The following is a 23,645-nucleotide window of genomic DNA, read 5'->3' as shown; positions in this document are numbered from 1 at the left end:
GCTCAAGGGTGGGGGCTGTGTCAGGAGCAACTGCCTTGTTTGGGGGCAGCCCCCTCCCCCACAGGGGCCTGGAGGAGCAGCCGGTGGGGAACAAGCCAGAGACTGCCAGCCTGTGGAGGGGCTCAGAACTGGAGGGAGCTGACACCAGCACCCGCCACTCAGCCCTCCATGCCTTCTAACTGGACTGTGGCTGCCTGGGCTAAGAGGAGGAGATGTGAGCGGGTGGCATATGGAGGTCCCGTGGGCTTGGTGGCAGGGAAGTGGGCTGCAGGCAAGTCCCTAGTCAGGCTCCACTGCCTGGGGCCTGCCAGAAAACCTGCTTCCCCAGGCCAGGGAGGGGAGACTGGCCCTCACGTCCCTCTGGGGCAGGCTCACCCCCAGAATGTCCATGGCAATACTGAGGATTTCTTCTGCTGGGGGCAGGGACCATGAGGCTGGAACACAGGGTAACCATGGGAAGCCCAGGTCACACAGGAAAGTGCAGGTGTGCTGGGCCTGGTGACAGGTGACATGTCTCAGCCCTTCTGCGCAGACGCCACAGCCAGCACTGAGGATGTCCCAGGGCCCGGGGCTGTGGCCCCAAGAGCTCGTATAACAGCCAGGCCTGCAACGTTATGCAAAATGACATCTCTGGGTCTGAGGTGACACCTTACTAATACAAATGATGCTGATGACAAGGAAGCCACGATAACACCAACCTCGTGTGGCCCTTGTGAGGAGCAAACAAACAGGAAGAAACAGGGCAGACTGCTGTTGTTACACCACCACCTGCCCAGAGGCCTGTCCTTCAAACCAGGGCACTCTGCTTTATCCCAAAGAGAAGTTTATAGGAAAAGAGAATGAAACCGGAATTTATTCTTTTCCTTTATGGAAACTAACACCCGAAGCATGAGTTGGTCATATGTATTAATTCAGTCATTCTCCCCTTTAAACCATGTGACCAGGCCAATGCGACTACACACCAGCATGTCCTGGATCCCAGGAAGGATGCCGGATGGATGATGGGGCCGCTGAGGTTCCAGGCTCCATCTAAGAACCAAAGTTGTTCATCGGTGCTCTGAGTTCCCACCTCAACGGCAGGCTAGTTCACAGTTAGCCAAGCAGGAATTCATGCAGGGGACCCCTGGGCCGCCTTTGATCAGACTCACAAAATCCCCCGCCAGGGAGATCTGTCACACGCGACACCATGCCACTCCTGTGTTTTCACCACCTGCTTGCTCTCACCTGTTTGCTAAGGCTCCTGTACGCCGGGCCCTGTGCTAGACATGGAGGCTTCAGGGCTTCCTTGCAGGGTGCCCAGGCCAGCAGGGGGGTGGGCGGGACGCTGCTGCAGACACTGTGGCCCCGTGGACAGATGTGGCCATCATTCGTACTTTCCTTCTCTGCCTGTGAGTGACCCTCCTCACCTGTAAAGGCCCCACTCTGTGGCCACTACCTCTGCTCTCTGCAGGCCCTCGCTGGCTCCCAAGATGTACAGCTAGCACCCAGGGGTCACTCTCTTGGTGGGGCTGTGATGATCTGGGCTTGAGCCTACCTCCTGGCCGACTGTGAACCTCCCCACCCCTTCCCCAGACCCTCTATGTACTTGGCCTTCAAAAGTGGGCATGTGAGCTGAGGTCCCCAGGGCCCCTTGAGAGGGCTGCATTGCCGCACCCACGTGTGACAGAGCACCACTATGTGGGTCCTCTGGATCGTGAGCTCCAGGGGCAGGGCCCAGTCCCCGTCTGGCATGAGCCTGGGGAAGGCTCAATGGGAAGCTGCTCAGGTCTGGGTTCAAATCCCAAGAGGCAGAACCTTCCTAACTGTAGGAGCCACATGCTCATGGCCTCACTACAAGGGAAGAGGGGAGGGTTGCCCTGGGTTCACTGCTGTGCTATCCCAAGCTGCTCAGATGCTGCCCCCAGAGGGGCTGCTCCAAGGAGCCAATCTCTGAGTCCTGCCAACTAAAACCACAAGCGGAGGGAAGGAGGCCAGGGTTCATTACAGCCCATAATTGTGAAAAACCCAATTATGACTTAATTTCATAAAATACTCTTCCTATTTCTCTGCGACCAGGCTGGATCATTTCCCTGCAAGGAGGAGTGATAAGAGTGGCGTGGGGATGTGACAAGTGGCTCCACGGGCTGAGGGCTGGATGCTGGACCTACTTTCTCACTGACCTTGTTCAGGTGAGGAAATGGAACAGGAACGGCTTTGTAAATGGTAACAGCGGGCAAACATGAGATGTGGGCTGCTTAGAATTTTCTTTTCTGAGATACGACACCCACTTTGGTTCAAGTATCACATTAAGCACACCCACCGGACTACTGTTGGGGACACAGGTGAGTTAAGATCTGAATCTCACTTTGGGGAGACAAAACCTGATGAGGGGCAAATGTCAAAGTAACCGGGGAAGCTCTGCACAGCGGGCTCAGCGAGGCACAGCAGTGCCTGGGGCTCCAGGGGGTTCTAGCTAGAAGGAACGGCTTCCTGACAAGGAGCTTGGAAAGCCTCCCGGCCGTGTGGGGTTCTAAAGGATGAAAAGGGATCTGCCAGGTATCTAGAGGGTGGGGAAAGTTCTAGAAGGTACAGCACAAGCAAAGGCACAAAGAGGTGGAACACTGTGGCACTGTTCAACATTCCTGATCCAGAAACTTCTGAGCATCTTGTTGCCTCCAACACTTATGGAAGGAAAGGGGGCTGGGCTCCACTCGGGGTGAATCTTACTGTGCCGGCCCCCTGTGAACAGTGGCCCGGGAATGGGCTACATCACTAACCATGGCTCCTGGGGTCTTAGGGATTGTCAGAGAGCCCCCTCACGCTACCCAGCTGAGAGCTAAAGGACCTAAAGGCTTGTGATATCAGTGGCCTTTCCCAAATTTGAAGGAGATTCGATTGACCCTCTGACTTTTCTCCGAAGGATGGACAACCCCAGATTCTTGGCCATCTTGGGTAAAAGTAAGGGTGATGCAGCTGATCCCTCCCTGTGTGGGAAGGATGCTGCTTGCCCAGGGCCCTCTAAAGGATGTGTTTCCCTGTAAGGCTTTGGCTAGCCATCCCTCATTTTCTGTTCCACTTGTATGACCCAGGCTCAGTCAGAGCCCATGGGGTGGAAAACCCACAGCCATTCACAGTCCATAGGAGGAGGGCCTGCCCTGAAGTGGCAGTGGGAATAAATGCCTCAAAGTCAGGCATGGGGGATGCTGGAAGCTTCCCTACAGAGTAAGCATGATCAGTCAGGGCAGGAGAAGGGGGGTGTGGAATTGCAAAGGGATCTCAACAGGGGGCAGAAACAGGTTTCTCCTTCACAGTAAGAACTGGCCTGTGACCCAAGTGTATGCCTTCTGGGGACAGTGGGGGTGGCTTCCACCCATCCTGAGTCCCCAGCTCCCCAGGAGGGGCCCTGGTGGGGCTGTAGCTTAAACGCAGGTTCCTGAGACTGGTGGCTGTGCCCTGGTGGATGCAAAGGCACCCAGTCCATGTGCTGATCTCAGAGGGGAGGGGGTCCTTGCCACTCTTGGGGGTCTCATCCTTGCTGCTTCTGAGACTGTGGAGGCCATCACTGCCCCTCTGAGCTACACGGAGCAGATCTGAGCTCGCATCTTGGCTCAAATACCTACCAGCTGGATGACCTTGAGCAGCTCAGGTGACTTCTCTGAGCCTTGGTTTCCACTTTGCACTAACAATACCTAATGGTATTAACTAAAGAGGTTGTAGGGAGGGGTAAGTGTATGTGGTGTGAATGTGCATGGCTTCCTTACAGATCCCTGGTCCAACCCCCTTCTATTTTTTTTTTTTTTAAAGATTTTATTTATTCATTAGACACACAGAGAGAGAGAGGCAGAGACACAGGCAGAGGGAGAAGCAGGCTCCATGCAGGGAGCCTGATATGGGGCTCAATCCTGGGACGCCCTGGGCTGAAGGCAGGCGCTAAACCGCTGAGCTACCCAGGGATCCCTCCAACCCCCTTCTATAACATGGGTGGTGGCCAGGGGTGGGGATGCTCTGCCTGGGTGGCCTCTGCACACAGTGGGAGTTTGGACATTTGGTGTCTTAGAACTGTCCACCCAGAGCTGACTTGCTTCCTGCCAGGTGAAGAGAAACATCAGGAAGGCTCCCCGAGGGAAACACAGACCTCCATGAGAATCTGAGCTACTAGCACAGCCCGTTGGGAGCCAGCACCTCACTTCTGTGTGATCCCCCATGATGGAAGGTGATGGGAGAGGCCCTCGCATCAGGTTCATGGACCCAGCCCAGCTGCAGCTCTCCTCAACAGCTCTCCTCACTTGGGTCCACATTCCTGGTGCTAGAACCACAAACAGGCTTTTGTAACCCACCCCAGGGGCTTGCTTCCCATAAAACAATTTATGCGCTTAGATAGCAAACTTTCACTGTTTTTACTGCTTCCTACAGACTGAGCCTCTAATGCCTGATAAAAGATTTCTGCTAAAGACGCCAGCTGAGAAGCTCATTATCTGGGAAAAGCCAAAACTGCTAACTCAAGACAAAGTAGCTTCGGTCTTGGCAGGCAGGGAAGGCAGTGCCAGGGAAGCCTCGAGCGGGTGATGGCTTCCAGGATGGACAGGGAACACAGGTGTGTCATTCTGTCATCAAATGCTTGTATCTGTGCCCGTCACTGGGAAAAGTGCAGTGATCCCACCCCCTAGAGTCCGGGGGCTGTAAGGAGGCCGTTGGCCCAAGAAGCTGAATGGGGGGGGGGGGGGGGGAGGAGGGGGGCGGTGGTGGTGGTGGTGGTGGTTAATGCCAGTGTAAAGCGATGATGAGACCAACTTGCAGGGCAGCTGCAGCTGCAGCTCAGCAGCCTCTCAGTGGGCATGCCCCGGACGCAGCCCTGAGCGCTGTGGGCGGAGGTCTGTACTTGCCCAGTGCAGGGAGCCAAGCGCCTGGGGATGGCGTGTCCCAGCAGCCTAGAAAGAGGGTATGCTGCCTCAGCCAAGGCCCGAGGGGGAGGATTCCTCAGGCTTCCTCCTGCACCAGGAGTGGCTCCAGTGGCAGGGTGGGTGCAGGAGGGTATGAGTGGTGGGTGTGGCTGCTACTCCCCACATGGACTGGCCACAGTGAGTCAAGCTTGGGGCAAGTCTCTGATGCCCACAGTGTCACCCAGGGGTCTTGGCCTGCATTGGCTCCAGCCTCCACCTTCCCAGCCTGCTCTGGGACTATAGCCTAGTCCCGACTCCTAGCCCTGCTCTGGTTTGACCACCTTAATTTGGAAGCTGGGCACCAGTACTGCACTAGTACTGCCCATTGTCTTTGGCCAGCCTCTAGGCAGCCTCTAGACAGGGCTGCTTCCCCTGAGGTGGCCTCCGTGTCCCCACACCTCCCCTCTCTGGACCTCCTTGCTCCCAGTGTGCCACCCTGGCCCTGATGTGTGGCTCCTGGGGGCTGTCCTTGGGAGGAGGCTGTTGTAGTTAGACCTGTGTCTGCAGTGGGGAGGCCTAGATGAGCACACACATCTTGGGGGGAAAAACTCACCAAGCAGGAGGAAGAAGGGCCCAGAAGCCAGAAGCATTATATTCTCTGCCACCATGGAGAGACCCTCCCGCTCCCAGTCACAGCAATGTGGCTTCCAGAATCCTGTGGAAAGTGGCGACCCCCGGGGCTGTGCCTCTCAGTTTACAGACTGTGGCTACTCATTTGGCTACTGTTGGGTTGGCATGACCCATGGCAGGCTCATCTTTAAGCTCCTCTGGCTAAGGGAACCCATAACGCCGGTCCTCCACCTGCAGACATGCCCCTGTGGTTACTGGGTTCTGCTCCTGTTGCTTCTGAGTGGTGTACTAGGGAAAGGAGCAGCGGCAGCTGTGGTGGATCAGTGTGGCAGCCTTGTTCCTAATGGGTGGGGCGGAGCCATCTGCTCAACTCAGGGCCCTGGTCTTCCTCACCTAGGCCCGAACCATCAGCAAGTCTCAATCAGGATTCTGCACCCCACTCTGGTTTCCACCAGAATTACAAAGAGGGCAGGGGGGCTTTGGGAAATGACCTGAAGCCATCAAAAAATGGAGCCCTGGTTTGTCAAGCCTCCTGGTCACCAGCTACTCAGGGACTGCGGTGCTGGTGACAAGGAGCTACTTCCCTTTTGGGAAGCTCTGTGCCAAGTGGGTGGGCACTTACATTGATCATAGCATTTGAGGTGATGCGGAAGAGGGTGGCTCGCTCGTTGACGACCTTCAGCTTCTCGCAGCTCTCATAGGGGATTTTGAGGCCGTCCAGCTCGCTCAGGGAGCGCTGGAGTGCAGCGCCGTGCTTGGCGATGAGGTCATTGCACGTACTGAGGTCATCCAACTTCACGGAGAGGCTCTTGATGGTGTAGTGTAGCTCACTCTTGTCAGCTGGAGAGGTGGTCTCGTCGTCGTCGTCCCCAGAGTCATCTGTGGAAAGAGAAAGAGTTGCCATGGTTGTTAACTGACCAACAGGCACCAAGATGCCTATGTGGCCAGGGCCCCGGAGGAAGGAGCAGATAGAGCCGCTCAAAACAGAGTGCCCTAGATGGTGCCAACTCCTACTGCCAGCCAGCCTTCCAGGGTGGGCACAGGCCCTCCTGGGTCAGTGGGAGGGGATAGGAAGGGGGGACCAGCCCCGCAGACAGTGCGTGTACTGCACTTTGTCTGGGGCAGGTTTGTAGGCACCCGCCTGTGTGCAGGGCCCCAGTCCCCTAAGCTGCACCATGTAGCCCAGAGTGCACCATGCTGACTGGAGAGGTAGAGACTGCTGTGAGGACCAGCTCCTGTTGCAGACCAGAGACCCTGGATAAAGGCCACCTCTTTTCCCTGCATCACAGGCCCAGCTTAAGCTGACCCACACTTTCCTGCCAGCCTCACTTTGTCCAAAGCTCTACACCCACGCCAGGGGCCCCCTGTGCCCTGCAACACTTGAGGCCTTTCCCACTGGTCCTCACTGCCTGGAACCTCCTGACACCTACCCCACCTTCTCAGAGGCCTCACCCCTACCCAGCCTCAACCCCCTGCCCCCTATCTTCAAAGCCTACCTGAAGACACTCAGGCCAAAGTCATGCTCCCCCACCCTGCTGCCACTCTGTGCCATCCTCCTATAGCTCCCTACCTGCCTCCCCTGTGGCATTTGTTGAATGCCTTCTGTCCAGACACTGGCTGTGGCATCTCCATGGCCTTGTCAGGGTAGAGACTATACTATCTCCCAGGGACAGACAGGGGGCTGAGGATCAGACAGGTGAAGTCATGCCCCAGGCCACCTGGTTAGTCTGCCTCTGTAGCCACCTTCTTTATGCCGGGCTGCTGGGCCCTCTGTGAGTGGACCAGGTGTGTGCCCCCTCGTCTCCTGGCCGAGCCCTCTCACCTCTCACAGAGCTGCCCAGGCGCCCTCAGCATGGCCCTTCTTGGGAATCTGGGGTGCCTTGGAGCCCAGCCCTCGGCCAGCCCTGCTTGTGTTCAAAGGGCTGCAGGGTCATGAGGACCTCAGGGGACGCACTGCCGCGGGTGGGGCACAGGGGCAGCTGGCGGGGCTCTGCTGTCGCTTTAGCACTAGGCACACGACAATAAAGAGGCAGACACCACCATGTGAATGCCAGAGCCTATAACTGCCAGGGGTTTCTGCAATGTCTTGTTTTAGAAATAATCGGCACAAAACATTTTTTCTTTTGTAAAGGAAATCTATAACCCAAGATACAAAAATTTTTAAAAAGACACATGCTGTGAAGGAACAGATTTCTTCCCACGGTAGACAGGGTGCATGGGGGTGGCCATGGCTGTGTTTCTACTCTGAGCATGCCCCGAGCTGGTGGCAGTGCCAGGACAGCCAGCAGCTTGGCCCCTGAGTGGGTTGGACGCTGGGGGCGCAGCATCCACTGCACACTCTGTTCCCGCTGGTCACAGGGGCCGTGGGTCAGCATCCAGGCTTGAAACAGGCACTCTCCGTCCTCCCACCACAGCCAGCCCAACTACCGCTTGGAAATGCCCTGGTGTCTGGAGACTACCTGTGTTGCACCTGCCTCTGGGCCACTTGCTTGATCAGTGTGAACACAGCCTCACAGTGGTGGGTGGACAGTGAGAAATGAGAAAATGCACTTTCTTGGACACCAAGCCACCAGTTCAGGGTGCTGCTGATAAGGGGGCAGAGCCAAATCTGAATCCAGGTCTGTCAGGCATCACTCACTTATGATGCAATCTCCTGTCACCTTTCCGGGTTCAACACATGTAACAACCAGAATGGCCAACCACCGACCGATCAGAACAGAAGCTGCTGTGCACTGGGAGGGGTGTGTGGGGGACACGCTGGCTGTGGGTCAGTCTGAATGGGACCCCTCCCATTCCCCCACCCCTGTGCTCTAAGCAAGAAGCACAAGTGGCTTAACTCTGAGCATCTGCCTGTATGGTAGGCAGAGATGAGTAACCACATTTCTCTTTAACTTGTTCATTAGTACGCCTTTAAAAGCAGCTCTTAGGGTCCAAGTTCAGGTCCAGCGGCCAGGGATGAGAGGATGTACTTGTTCTGCTCCCAAGTCATGGGCCGTGTTGTTGGGGAAGGGATGGGAAGATTCTATGGGTCAGGGGTTCCCAGCAGCACAGTGTGTTCTATGGGGATGGGCAGGGAGAGTCTCTCCCAGAGGAACAGTGAGATCAGGAGAGCGAGTGAGGGAGGGCAGGTGTGGCGGTGGGGCAAGAGAGAGGGAGGCAGTGGGTGAGTGAAGGAATGAATGATCTTGGGAGTTTCACAGGAGGCCTATCCAGGGGTTCTCAGTGGAACACACAGAGGAGCCAGGTCACACACAGGAATGGGAGGGCAGACTCTGGAGATGGGCATAAACAGTAGGGGTGAGGCACCGAGGAGCCAGCTGGAGAGAGGGGATGGTAAAGGGCCTCTGGCACAGCTGAGGAGACTAAGCTTCATCCCTTGGCAAGAGGGAGACTGTGGGCATTTGAGCAGAGATCCCTGGGAAAGATGAGACCAGTGACAAGTGGCAGGATGAGCAGACTGAAGGGACAGAGAGGCCAGAGGCCTGGCAGGGCCAGAGAAGCCACAGGAGGCCAGGGGCTGGAAAGAACAAGACCTCTGAACCCAGCTCAGAAGTGCTGATGGCAGCACCCACCGAGCTCCAAGGCCACAACTGTCTAGTGACAGCCATGCTCCCCAGCAGTCCCCATCCCTGTCCAGTCCTCAAGGAGGAGGGGGTAGGTGTCACTCAGAAGCTGACATGTGGCCCCGTTGTTCACTTTGCCACAGTGTCATGGGCTATTCAGACACCTACTGAGCATAGCGTTGTGAACCCCCCACTCAAGCCTGGGCAGAAGCAGAGCTGAACCACGAAGGGAACTCTCTGCCTCTGATATGATGAAGTCTGACCATGCTGAGTCTCCAGGTTTCAATCTGGGGTCAGGGATCCTTGCTAGGAGCAGACTGACATTAGAAAGAGAGATGAAACTCACTACTAGAGACATAAATAAAACTATTGAATGTGACACTACCTGAATTAAGAAAAAAGAATGAATGGCATTGAATTAGCTTAGGTTTTCTGAAGGATAAACCAACAGATAGATACCCATCAAGAGCCACAAGGAAGAGCCTGCTTCTTCCTTTGATGGGGGAATTCTACTGGCAGGGAATTTGGTCCAAAGGAAGGCAAACACTTGTATGCACAAAACTGTTCAGGCCTGTGGCTCTCAAGCTTCTGGTCTTGGGGCTCCTCAAGCTTTTATGACCTGCACGTCCCTTCTGTTCAATCCGCGTCTCCACAACCCAGCAAGCACTAACCTATCCAGAAACATTAAAATCCTATGGAAGTTTTACAACTATTTTAATACAAGAATAACAGCAACCAAAATCTAAGGCCACATCATAGCCATGCACCTGGGCACAGCCCCTGGCCTGCCTCTAAGCCCATGTAAAGACCAAGACTTAGTACACTGAGCAGCTTTTGGGGGAGAGGGTGCCGGAGTGTCCTGGGGTGGTATAAAAAGGAGGTGTCAGAACAGGCTTGAAGGCTTGAGTTCCAGGTTCACATTGAACTCTGTGGCTTTGTGGGGCTATCTTCCTTCTCTGAGCCTTGGAATCCTCCTGTGTACAGAAGAACACCAACACCCACATCCTGGGGTTGGGGGGCACCTGGGTGTCAAGTGGGCCGCATCGGGTGGGATTATCCCTCGCAACAGCCACACTGAGGGGGATCTCTGTGCGTCTGGCCTGGGAAACAAGATGTAACACCAGCAGAAGCACGCCCTGGTTTTCTTTCTTTTTTTTTTTTTTTAATTTTATTTATTTATTTATGATAGTCACAGAGAGAGAGAGACAGACAGAGACATAGGCAGAGGGAGAAGCAGGCTCCATGCACCGGGAGCCCGATGTGGGATTCGATCCCGGGTCTCCAGGATCGCGCCCTGGGCCAAAGGCAGGTGCTAAACCGCTGCGCCACCCAGGGATCCCACGCCCTGGTTTTCATGTGCCGGCTGAACCCAGTGCCTTTCCGTTACCTCCCAGAAAAAGCTGGTCCTTTAAAGAAAGGAAGTCTACATGAGCCCTGGGAGGGTGAAATGTTTCACCAGCCAGGACACAGTGCAGACCTGGGCTCGGGCCCACCCAAGTTTCAGTGGAGACCAGAAAGGAACCTGTGGATGCCTAGCAGGTGGTATCTCTGCCTAAGGCCCAGGGGTGAAGCCAGGAGTGGGGGGTGGGGTGGAAAAGCTGCACTGCAGACGTGCTGAGGCCGGGAGGGAGGCGGGGAGCTGGCCCCAGGCTCAGAGCCGTGGTGGCCCATTGTCTCGGTTGTCTGTCCCTCGGGGCTGCTGTGCAGAGCACCAGGAAATGTTCTACTTTTCTGGGCCTCTACTCCTCTTTGCTGTTTTGTCTCTGTTCAGAACAACCAGTAGAACTTTTGAGAAGGCCGACTCTGGCCCTCAGACAAAGGACAAGTGTCTAACACTGAGGGTAGCTCCAAGGACAAGGGGAGGTGATGGAGCAGCATGGCTCCCAGTCCTTACTGTCTTCTGCTCCACTCCTCCCATTTTCTTCAGGTGCTGTCAGCTGATACCAGAGTAGCAAAAGTGTTCTGGCAGCCTCTCTGGGCCATCAGGTGACAGCACTGACGGAGTGGCCAGGCTGAACCCAGGACTGGCCCCTGAACTCCCCCCGGAGCATGGACCACTTGAGGTCATGCCCATGGCATCCAGGCCCATGCCTTTGCTTTCAGATGGGAAACCTGAGGCCAGACAGAGGAGAGTAGCTTAGTCAAGGTCAGACACTGGAGCAGCAGCAACGGCAGTTGTAATTAGCTCTTACTGAGCCCTCCTCTGTCAGCTATGGCCTTGACCATGGGCAGGCTCTTTACAAGTGGCTAGGATGCATTTGTGGAGGCTCAGAGCCTGGGTCCTGGAGCAGATGACCCAGATGCCTTTCCTAGGAGGGGAGTAGGTGGGGGGCACTGCTTTGCACCCCTGCCATCAGAGCCTCCTCCCCAGGATGCCAGCCTCTGGTCACTGACACCCACCAGCTGCTGACACCAAGAGCCCACAGCGCTGGGGGGCACTCAGATCTGCAGGGGCGGAGTGTTGGGGCTCACTTTCTCCTTCAGCACAGCCCAGGGGTGGGAGCAGGCAGGAGAGGATGAGGGACTGCCTTTACTGGGCAGCAGGTGTGAGCAAAGGGGCCAGTGAAAGGACCCCGAAGTGCACATGGCACCTGCCCTTTGCTTGGTGAGGATCTTTCTGCCCATCCTTCCTGTCAAATACCGACCCCTCCACTGGGGTTTATCTTTCCCCTTCTCTCCAGGACACGCCCCGTCACACTGGCTCTACATGCCCAACACTGCCTGCCTCCGCTGAACTCCCTGCAGTCAGCAGCTCTGCTTCACTCATTTGGCTTCTGACTGGCTCTGCACCCAGCTAGTGCCCTCCAGAAATGCTGCACAGATTACACTCAGACCCAACTTGGGTTTCAGCATCTCAGGAAGCAAGCTGGAAGAGGCAGCTTCCAATCGCCCAACAATGAAGCAGCTGGATAAGAGGGCAGTGTCCTAACCTTGCACCTTTAGTACCCTCGTTTTACAAGTGAGGAAACTGAGATCAGAGCAGGATGGGTCCTACATGAGTGAGTGGCAGGGCTAGGAGGTCACGTTCCCCCCTGCCTTGCCATAATGGCCATTTCCCATCCTCCAGTGCAGGCCACACTGAGGGGATCTCTGTGCAGTGGGCCTGGGAGATATGCCATACGGCCAGGAGAGGACACCCTGGCTTCTGTGAGGCCATGTATGGACTTCTGGTCCCGGGGTGACCACCCACTCTCACCCTGCACAGTGGTTTCTCTTTTTCATGGGACTAATGCAAGCATCTCGCCTTGCCCTCATCCTGCTGGCCTGCATCATCTCACTCCCTCTCTGAGACTGTCAGGCTTGCCAGGAAGAGGACAGAGCCAGACGGTCTGCACTGAGAGCGCCCTACAAACCCCACCACGGTGCCCTCCTCCACAAGAGGGCCAAGGGTCAAGGCAGGAGGCCTCTGGACCAAGACCACCAGAGTCAGGGTAGGAGCCCACATTCCTGCATTGCTGACTTCCAAGGGCACTATTCACAGAGGAGTGACGAACTGGAGGGACTGTGATGCGGGAAGGACAGGAGAGCTGCAGAGGGCAAGAAGAGGGCCCCTGGCAGGAGGCCAGCAACAGGGGACTTGTACCTCCCCATCCTCCTCAGGGCCATCGGTCATGCCTGCTTTGCAAAGGACAAGCCACTGTCCTGCTGTACCTCCCAGCAGTGCTGCGAGGGCGCATGGTTCTGAACTCCTGTCCTGCTTCCTCAGGCCTTGCTGTGTGCACCGCCAAGCCCGTCATGCTTCTAATGCTCACATCAAACCTCCACAGCAAAGTGACCACGCAGGAGCCCGGGGAGTGGCTTTGCCATCTGCAGAGGCTGTGGCTTCGGAAACAAGGGCACTGTGGACATGCAAGACAGAGAAGCCGACTGCTCTTCATCTTCCCCAGAGACAATGCAGCAGGGCCAGAGGGCCTGCACTTTCTAAGGAAAATGACTTCTCAGTAACTGCCAGGGAACTTGGCCTGACATTCCTCAGCCAGTGGCACTCCCAAGCCTCCTTGGCTAAAGCAACAAAAGCAAACAGCAGCTCTAAGACTGCAAAACATGAAAGAACAAATCGATCTGACCTCTGAGGCAGACTCGGAGCTCAAAACAAGTTGCAGGCAGCCCTCGGGTCAGTGGGACCATGTGAAACAAACAGGCCAGCCTATTCTCGAACACCACCATTTCTAGAAAAGTACTGATTCCTAAAATACCCATCAGTTTCCACCAGCTACACCCAAGAATGGATTCTTTTTGTTTGAAGAGAATAAATCCTGGGGCATCTGGGTAGTTCAGTCAGTTAAGGGCCCAACTTATCCTGATTTCAGGATCATGAGATTGAGCCCCGAACCAGGCTCTGTGCTGGGCCGAAAGCCTGCTTAGGATTCTCTCTCTCCCTCTGTGCCCCCCTCCACTCTCTCAGTCTGAGAAAAAAAGAAGAGAATAAATCTATAAAACTGAGGTTACCAATATTCTAAGGCAGCAGTCCCAACTTCTCTGTCCACGTTGGCCAGGCCAGCAGTGTCTGGCAGTGGCCTCTCATCCATGGCCAGCTCTCCCAGTGTATGAGTTTCCAACCTTTAGTTGCCATACTGGCTTGACCAGTCCTCCCTTCCCCCGCCCCCATTCATGTCCTCCTGGAATTTCAGAATGTGACCTTTTTTAGAAGGGTTGTTACAGATGTAACTGGTTAGGATGAGGTCATCCTGGAACAGGGTACCTCCTTATTATGGCCTTATGATGTCCTTATAAGAAGAGGAGAAAAGATACTGAACTATATGACAGAGAGACAGACTGGTGGGGCAGACACGTTTACAAGCCAAAGAATGCCAAGGATTGTCGACAACACCAGAAGCTGAGAAAGGCCTGGAGCAGATTCTCCTGAGGCCTTCCAAGAGCATGGTCCTGCCAACACCTTGATTTCAGATTTCTGGCCTCCAGATCTGTGAGAGAATAAACTTCTGTGGTTTTATGCCACCAGTTACGGTAATTTGTTATGGCAGCCCTAGAAAATACAAACAGTGGCTTAAAACAACACGCATGCATTACCTTCTGGCCATGGAAGTCATGAGTCTTAAGATCAAGGTGTTTTAGGGCCCTGAAATCGGCCCTAAAGTCAGAGCTGCATTCCTCCTGGAGGCTACCTTTTTGGGCTTGTGGAGGCTAACCACATTCCTTGGGCTGTTGCCCCTAACCCCCTCCTCAAAGCCAACAGGGTAGCATCTCCCTGACTCTGACCCTCCTGCCCCCATCCTATAACGATGCTTGTGATTCTATTGGGCCCACTTGGATAATCCAGGATAGTCTCCCCATCCCAACGTCCTTAATCACATCTTGCAAATCCCTTTGCCATATAAAGTAATCTACACAGAGGTTCTGGGAATTAGGACTTGGATGTCTTTGGGGGCCATTATTCAGCTACCACACCAAGTAGCCATGGCTGAGCTCAACACTAGGCTCCGGTCATGGATCATCATGTTTGACTTACTGCCCTGGGGTGTGGTCCCTAGATGTTCTCTCGTTAAACATGGAGACCCTACCCGGGCATAGACACCTCCCAAATCCCTGTGTACCACCCTCAAAGCCTGGCACACGTGTCTTCCTACTGCTCAGAGAGGAGCAGGGTTGCAGGCCAGGTAGTCTGGCTTTGACCCCATGTGGCCTTGGGTAATACACTCACCCACATGCATGGGGATAGCCATACCTGCTCTGGAAAAGGAGTTAAGTGACTGGTGTGCAACCAGAACAGAGCTGGGACTTACTGGTCCCCAGCCCACCCAGACCCTGGTCATCCTTATCAGTACAATTCACTCTTGCACAGAACCAGTCTTGAGTTTGCTTCAAATGGTAGAGGTGTGGAGCTGAACAGGGTTCCGGTGTGCTGGCTGTGCTCCCTGCCGCTGTCCCCCACTCGGCGATCTCCTCAATGCCTTTAATTATCAGCTCAGGCCAAGGAGCCCAGTGGGGACCCACACCAGGGCTGGGACCCTGTTTCACTCTCTTTTACAGGGGGACTCCTGGGAAGGAGTGGGTTGCCATGGAAACATTACAGTGGAGCCAGGTAGGCTATTTTTAGAAATAGAGCTTTTTTTTTCATCTTTGGAGGAAAATGGATCTCTGTGTCCCCCTCCACAGGTGGGGAAGCCCTGTCAGGGGGCAGCAAATATAAGCTTAGAACCAAGAAACCAAAAGGCTGCACAGACTGGGTTGGAGGGGACAGGGAGACATGGTGGGGATGTGTGCCCCATTTTGTACTATCTCTTGCTTTTTTCTCTGGGAAGCCTGGCTCTGCCTTCATCTGCCCATGAGCTCCTCGGGGACAAGGCACAAGGTAGCCACGCACCGTGCTGGAGATGAGTGAGAACAGCTCTGACTGTGGAGGGGCCTCAGGACAGGCAAAGTCAAGGTCAGAGGAAGTCCAGCACTCACTCCTCCCTTTGCACCTGCACCCAGCACTAGGCTGGATGAGTTGTAGGGGTGGGGAGTATGGAGGTGGTGCTGAGATGGGTCCTGACTGCAGAGGGAGGGGACAGACTATAGAGGTGCAGCAACAAGCACAGGGGCCCCCCAGAGTCCTGAGCAGAGAGGAATGTCAAGGAACATTCAGAAGGCCAAAAAGGCAGGAACTCCCCACCCCACACCCCATGCTCCATGCCCAGCAAGGCCTGGGGCAGCACCTGCCTTTGTCCCATGTCTTTTCTCTTTCCTGGCTCTTCGGCTTGCCCTGTGCACAACCCCACCCCCGTGGAGACCACACGGTCTCTGTGCTTTTCCACTTCTCCATTCCCTGCATTTCTTTCCTCCCTCGACTCTGTCTGGCAGATGGCTACACACATTGTCTCAATGTCTGTGTGTCCTTGCTCCCCCAGGCTGGCCCCACTGGCCCTGTTCTGGCCTTCCACAAGAGAGTGGTGAAGGATCCCACCGCTGCCACAGTAGGGAATGGGGTGGGGGGAGCCTGTGTTAATGCAGCATGGGCTCCACTGCACCTGTGGTCTGTGACCCAACTGTCCAGTGACAGCTGATGGGCACTCACATCACCAGCAGGACTAACTCTGACCCAGGGGTATAGGCCAGTAGCACGGTTAATGGGGACAGGTACTGCTCCCTTCCCTCCCTCAGTGGCCACACCTCCCAGACACCCGCAGGAGGGCTTTCGTCCTATCCTGAGCTGGAAGGTCTCTGCACAGGGAGTGCATCCTAGTATTTTGCAGTCTGGCTGTGCATAGACACCTCACTGCAGGGCCTCAGAGAAGACATAGACATAGAGGTATCGCATTTAAATGGGAACCGCGGGGGCACTGCACTCTTGGCAAAAACAGCCTTTTCCAATCCACAGTCTTAGCGCCTCAAAAATCCAATTACGGCAGGTTTAGTGATTTTTATTGAAATTTCGGGAGGTTTGTTAAGCTGCTGGAATTTGATCGCAGAATCCAATCAGCCGGCTGCTGAGAACAGAGAGAAACAGGCCCTGAGGCAGGTCTACGGGATGTCAAATGACTTCAGTGGGTCTGAGAATGAACAGCCGGGTTGCTCAATGGCTGCCTACTCTGAGCGTCCATCTGTTGTGTCATTCCCACATACAACACAGTATGCGGCACGAATCACACCCCAAAGAGGGAAGGGTGGCATGGAGAGTTAAGGATCATGTCCAAGACCCCAGGCTCCCCAGAGGGGAGCTGGACTTGGCAGTGCAGTCTTTACAGAGAGCCTGGTGGCACCTGCCACGACAGATCCTAGAGGCTGGCCTGCACCCGGCACTGAGTGAAGCCCATGCCTGCTGGGGCCCTGGCCTGGCCTGGAGGGCGTGGGCAGGGAAATGAGCTCTGCCTAGGGGCTCATGCTGGTCCTCTGGTCCCTGGCCCTAGAGGAGGACCTGCCGGTCCTCTGCTACACTCAGGCAAGGCTGAGAGGTCTTTGGGAGCTTCTGAGAGAACAGGGAGCCTGAGACCTCTGATGGAGATCAAGCTCAGGAATCCCTGGTGACGGTGTCAGAGAGGGGACTTCAAGTCTGGGGAGGGGTCCTAGGAGGCCGCCTACAGGAAAAGGAAGGAGCAGGAGCAGCAGGTTGGAGCACTGAGTATGAGCACCCCTAAAGTACAGTGCTTGAGGCAGGTCAGAGGGCTCCATCCTGGAGAATGAAGCATGTGGCCCGAGTCAGATGTGACAGGGGGCCACTGAGGGTTCGTGGGCATAGATTGGCCACCAAGGCCCTGCCAGTCCTTCCTGACTGGGGACCCTGGAAGGAAAGCAGGCCTGTCTTCCCCAAAGTAGGTCCTGTGGGACACTAGTCCTGTAGAGAGCTCTGCAAAAAAGGAACCAGTGATGATTTAAAAAAAAAAAAAAAGCTTTGGAAAATAGGATGAATGATGTCCCTCCCCAAAGGGGCAGGTGACTGAATACTCAGAGAAGCTCAGACCTGAGGGCACTGGAAGGCATGTCAGGATCTATGTGGATGGAAAAATCAGATAATGATAAATAATAAATTGTGAGACCTTGGCAGGCAGATAGAAAACACAAACCAGAGCACCATCGTAGTCTTGGCCTTTGGTGGCTCATTTGAAAATGAGACTTTGGTGGCTCATTTTCCCTCCTCTTTCATTGGTGACCAGCAAAGGGTATGTTAAGGGCATCAAGGACCTGGTAAGACACATCTGGGCTCTCTGGCAACCTTCCCTGGAGAGGCATATGGGGTGACACCCTAACCAGGGACAGTTATCAGCAAGGCCCAGGGATAGGGCCTGAGGGATGGATGTCCTGGGCTGATAGAGAAACTGGGCTTTGCTTTCATTCTACTAGAGCTGCAAGGGTCAGAACCCTCATCCTACAGACACATCTTTGCCAGAAAAATACTCCCTGGGACCCCTCGACTGGCTATAGACTCCAGCAAGCAGAAGGCGCAAAAATCCCCAAGGGCAAAGAAAGCCATCTCCTTTTCTCTCACTGCAGGGGGCTAGGGCCCAGGGTCAAAGCCAAGAGCCACAGTGAAAGGTGAAAAGTAAGCACACATGAGTGACAGGATGCCCACAGAAACTGGTGCCTCCCCGACACGGCAGAAAGCTGCGACCAGGAGCCACACTATTCTCAGGATGACGAACAGCTTTGGAAGCAGGGTCCACCTCCTCCAGGGAAATAAACACTGGCACAGAAACGGAACATAAAAATAGAGGCGCGTGCTCCAATTATGGCAGCCACTGTGATGCCGAGGACAACTTGCCACCCACAGCCTCCTCCACCCGGCAGCATGCCCAGCCTACCGCTAGCTTCCACTCTAACCAGGGTTTCCGGGTGGGGGGCAGGGGTGTCTCTCTGATGGAATAGAGGTGCTATTCAGGGAGACGACCACCTCCCAGGGCCTCCGGTTCACTCACCTGCCTTATTTTGGCTGGAGTCTTGCCCCAGGACCCCAAGGTGCAGAAATGGGCTGGGAATGACCGCCACCTCGAGGCAGGTACATCAGGGCCAGGCCTAGTGCTTCTGCAGCCCACTCACCTGTTGTAAGCTGACTGGGGCAAGGAGTTGTGGCTTCCACCTGAGCCCTTGGTTCGTGGCCATGGGATCAGCGAGAAGGAGCCTTAATGGACAACAAGGAATCCCACTTGTCTGAGTCTTTCAACTCACTTGGCACAGACATGTACCTCAAGGCGGAAGCAAGGGGAACTAAATTCTAAAGCAGGGTCTGGCAACCCACACCTGAAAACCCTCTGATCTGTCCCAGAGGGAGCCAGCGCTGTTGAGCAGGTCACTGGAAACTATTAATTTACATTTTCCTGGCCTGAAGACAGCCACAGCTGCTTATCCTTGGAAACCATCTGACGTCCATGTAATCACACTAAAGAACTTTCCACGTGCAGTTGCCTATAGGCGTCCACCACAAGGAGTGAGCTAAAGCAGGGGGCCTGGGGTGGGGAGAAAGGTCCTATTACCTAGGAGCCAAGTCAGCTCGATTGGTCCCCACATCCCGAGCCAGGTACATAGGAAGTGCTAACTAGGAATCTGTTGAGAGAATGGATGACACTAGAGACAATGGGTTGGAAAAGTGTTTTGTGAACTGTGGCAGCATACAAGTGGGAGCAGTGAGGATTGTGGTGCTTTGGGATTAGGAGAGGGGTCCAGGTGCAGAGTTTTCCTCTACGCTGCCTCTGGTTTTCTCGGGCTACTACAGGAATCTGAAGTGAAGTGAATCACAACCCAGTTGCCCTGTGACCCACTCCCTTGACCAGACTTCCTTGCACAGTTGTTGCGTGCTCTGAGGCAACATGATCAGGGTCCCGAGGGTAAGGGGATGAGGAAAACAAAAGAAAAGTAAAGAGATGGGGACAGGAGGGACACAGTGGATGATGTCCAAGCAGTGTCAACTTTATTCAGGGTTCTTACGGTATTATATAGCACAAGCAGAACAAAAATAAAGGAATACCTACATGCATGACAAACCCTACTGACACAGGAGGGTCCTAGTTAATAGATAAACATGCTATTCTAGGTACATACACTCAAAAGGACAATAGATATGATTAACAGACCAGTAAGAATAGCACAGACCCATATTTAACTTTACTACCAGGCTAGAACACATTATATCAATTGTATTATGTGGGTGATCACGTAAAAGTGAGCTCCGGAAACCATTGCTCAAGCCCTTTCTCAAGCGTCAACCAACTATTTACCCTTTGGGCTCCTGAGCCTTATGAGTAAAGGAGGGACGCAAGTCCGAGCTTGGTTTGGTTTAGTAGCTCTAGCTAGTCCGTGGCCGTCCACACACATTCCTTGCAAAGATCCTCTTTTCCACCTTGCACACGTTCTCCAGGTGCCCTCCCTCCTCTTCTGACTGCAGGGTGGCAAGAAGGGGGCCCTGGCCCTGGCTGAGCTCTGCAGGGTCAAGGGGTGAGGGAGAGACCCACAGTCCCTGTGGAGGGGGAGTCTCAGACTGTGTTCCATGTGAGGCAAGACAGGCAAATGTGTGTCTTAAACAACAGGATAAAGCAGCCCTTCTCGTTTAATTGCCCAAGTAAGAGATGTTTTCCCCTTTTAGGAGTCAAATAGACTGACCTGTCTTACCACTGTGGCCTTGTACAGTTATGTAACATCTTAAATGGGTGAATGCCTACCGAGTGCTTAGCACCGTGCCTGGCCTACAGTGAGGCCACAATTATCAGGCGTTATTACCTGCCTATAAAAACGATCCACACTTGTAGAAAAATGGAAAAGCTCTATAGAGAAAAGCAGGAAGTAGCAAAGAAACAATCTCCAGCAGTTCTCCTCTAGATAGCCTCATCTGTCTGTCTGACGCTATGGCAACCCCTCCCTGCCCACTCAAACGTGCTGCATGGGACACGGGCTGCCTCCTTCATTCCAATTCCGTGCCAGCCAGGTGGCCACAAACACCCAAATAAGAGGCCTTTCTGGGGCCAGGAGAGCAGGTGGGAACTCTCGTCATTTGAAAGACCTGTGCTCAGGGTCGCAGCCCACCTGGAGCCAGGCTCCCTCCATTACCAGCTCCCTCTCCATCTGCATCCCTGGAGGCATCCCCGTGCCCTGCCCAGCATGTGAAGCCTGAGCCAAACAACAGGCTTACAGAGTGGAGAACCAGAAGGCAGAGGTGCCACCTCGGGAGGGCCTGCCTCTAATGGCAACACCGGGAAAGTACACTTGGCGACAGAATATGTTCAAAGTAAACGAGCCCAGAGTGAGGCTGTGAGAAGGGGTGGAGGGGGTGGGGATTATTTTGGGGGAGGCTATTTTAGCTCCTCCAGAGCTCCTTTTATACCTCTCCTAGTTCTGGGTCACTGTCCGAGCAGCTGGGAGCCTGGCACGTGCTCTATCTTTGTTGCCACCTGAACATTCTTCCTGGAGGATATCTAGGGCAGTGGGCAGCCCTCCTTTGTGGGGGTGACCCAGAACTGATGGGGAGAGGCTGATGCAAGGGTCAGGGAGGACGTGGAAGGTATTCCTACACCCGAAAGACTTTGAGGCCTGTCCAATTGCCAATAGAGTTCTTTATTTTCTGTTGTCTGCATCCCTAGGTCATTAGGGAGACCACTGGGTGGGCAGGTCCTTGCTTTAAGTGCTGATTTGGACACCAACAGGCTGTGTGACTTTGAGCAGGTCCCTTTCCTCAGTGTTTGCTCCTGTAAGAGAAGGCCCTCTACTGGGCAGACCCACCCCTCTGCAGAAGGCCTGCCAACTCCAGTCCAGGGCCTCAGGGCTGGGGTGAGGGGGGTGGGAGAGGGGAGCGATGACACACTCAGGTTCTTGTGCTCTGGGAGTGGGAAAAGGAGGACATGACCGTGTAAACAACTGCAAACAACTGCGTCCCCTGGATTTGACAATTCAGCAGAACTGCTCATTTATGAGGAAATCCTGGGAGCCAGGCCAGAGGCCAAGATCTATGGGCTCCCCCACCACTGTGAAATGGAGCAGAAAGCTGACAGAGAGTAACTGCATCCAGCCAGGTAGGCTGAGCCCAGATCTGCCACCTGGGGACTCTGCACCAGGGCCCAGATCCAGAATGGGGAGAAGGCAGAGGGGCTGAGGAAAGGTCTGCAGCAGAAAAGACTCAAGAAGAGTCACTCACTAGCACCCTCTCCCCTCTGCACTGCTCCTTCTCCATTGGTCAGTATGGAAGCAGCTGCCATCCCTGTCTAGGTTCAGCATCACCTCCCTGCCCCATCTCCCTTGTACCCATACCCGTTGGATTGAGGGTGGGCAGTCACTGCCCACAGCTCAGGAGGAACCTACCAACAGGACCAGTGCAAACACCGCTGTGAGAAGGTGGCTTCCAAGACTTGGCTTGTGGGAAAGCTACCCAAGTTGTTGTTGCTAAAGAGGAAAATCAATTAGAAAATAATGAGGCAGAAAAAGTCCATATTTGGGAAGGAAACTGCTTACCAGGAGCTTGGCCAAAGACAGATGAGGTGGGATTTAGCTGGCCTCTTCCTCAAGAGGCTGAGTGAAGGCCATGATCCCAGCCTCCCTGCAGCCCCTAGCTCTGACCACCTGCTTGCCCAGCTTCCTTTAGAGGGGAACTGCTTTCTCCTGGTCAGCGAGCATCACTCTCAGGTTCTTGGGCAGTTACATTTTTTACTGTAAGGTAATAATTTTTTTTCTAAAAGAAATGGAATTTAGAAATTCCTACATGTGGGATCATATTGGTAAAGAAACTAAAGGGGACTGTTCCTAAAAGCTGAAGCTGTTTCCAACTGCCAAGTCCTGGTGACCAGGAGCTGATTCCTGGGCAGGAAATACCTCGGGGAACCTAAGGTGGGGGGTAATATGGTGGAAGTGACAGCTATGTGAGGCCAGGGAGGAGGTGGAGTAGGGATGGCAAGAGTGGCAAAGAACCTTATCTCAGAGCCACTGGCTGGGGACCCCACTACGCAGCAGCTGCTCCCTGAGCCTGCAGGGGGGCTCCTCACAGCCTGAGCAATAGCAGACCCTCAGAGCTTGGCTGGGACGTTCCCCTCAACTGCAGAGCCACTTTGTGCTCAGAGATTGCTCACATAGGCTGTGGGGCTGAGAAAGAAACCCGAACACCCCCAAAGATGCACACACCATGTAGGCTGGGAGGGTGTCAGAATATGATCCTGCAAAATCCCAAACTCCACAGCCAACTGGGCTTGAATTACAACCAGCCTGCAGAAAGCCAACATCTTGGGGCCAAGTTTCCACCCAAGACTCATCTCCATGGTGGCCTGGTGATGCTCCCCTTAACTAGGTCATTCTGTGGCTGAGAACTTTCTGGTGTCCCTGCTCTAGGCCTACTGGGGGGGAGAGAATGACGGAATGGGGGGCCGTGAGGTCTTTGGGGGCTGTGCTGAGGAATATCCAAGGCCATTTAAGACCAGAGGGCCTTGGAACCTTGGAATGTCTGAGTCCTACAGAGTCCCTTTTCTGGAGCAGGTGAGCCTGAGGCAGAGAGCTGGACAACAACAGCAGTGGCCACTGCCTGCTGACAACACAAGTTACTTTACAACTCATTAAGCACTCTGCCAGACAGTGCCCCCCTGGCTCACCACACTGCTCCGCTGTGCCGCGGGCTCCACTGGCCTTAAATGTCTGGGATGCTGACGTGCCATGAAGTGAGGTGCCTGCCTACAGTCATCTGTGGGCTGCTTTGACTCTGGGACTTAGCTGTGGGGTTCCTGAGAAGGGATATGCCAGGGCAGTGGGCACATAAGCCAGAAGACAAAGAAGAAACAGCTTCTTTATAGTCTGAAAGAAAAAAAACCCTAGAATTATATAGCTCATAAAAAGTCTTTCAAAAATAAAGTAGAAAGAAAGATAAAACCTGAGAGAATCTGCAGCTGGCTGAGAACTGTGCTGTAAAATGTTAAAGGAAGTTCTTCAATCTGAGAGAAAATGATACCAAATGGAAACTCAGATCCCAGCAAAAGAATGAGAAGTGCTAAAAAAGATAAATATGTGAGTAAATGTAAAAGATGCTGGTTTTCTCACTTTTAAATTTCACATTGAGATAAATGACTGTATAGAGCAAGAAAAAAGTATATTGTAGGTTTTATATCATCTTTAAAAGTAAAATAAAACACAGTGGAGAAGATGAGGGCAATAGAAGAGCATCATTATAAGGTTCTTAAGAGCTGAAATAGTAAAG

At 54.1% G+C, this 23,645-nt stretch overlaps 1 protein-coding gene and 1 long non-coding RNA gene across 11 annotated transcripts in view; one reads left to right on the top strand and one right to left on the bottom strand.

Moving 5' to 3' along the window:
• Positions 1-23,645, bottom strand: part of OSBP2 (oxysterol binding protein 2) — a 212,183-nt gene that overhangs the window by 23,887 nt on the left and 164,651 nt on the right. For all 10 annotated transcript variants that reach the window (XM_038575656.1, XM_038575658.1, XM_038575654.1 and 7 more), the window contains one exon: positions 6,112-6,368. In XM_038575656.1, the coding sequence (XP_038431584.1) occupies positions 6,112-6,368 (257 nt within the window). The remainder of the gene's footprint in view (positions 1-6,111; positions 6,369-23,645) is intronic.
• Positions 2,604-4,359, top strand: LOC111092583. The gene is made up of 2 exons (XR_005379383.1): positions 2,604-2,937; positions 4,072-4,359. It is a non-coding gene; the product is annotated as an uncharacterized LOC111092583 (long non-coding RNA).

Source organism: Canis lupus, chromosome 26 (genome assembly GCF_011100685.1).
Source record: "Canis lupus familiaris isolate Mischka breed German Shepherd chromosome 26, alternate assembly UU_Cfam_GSD_1.0, whole genome shotgun sequence".
Lineage (NCBI taxonomy): Eukaryota > Metazoa > Chordata > Mammalia > Carnivora > Canidae > Canis > Canis lupus.
Note: the sequence above shows the minus strand (reverse complement) of the source record. Positions and strands in the feature narration are given on the sequence as shown.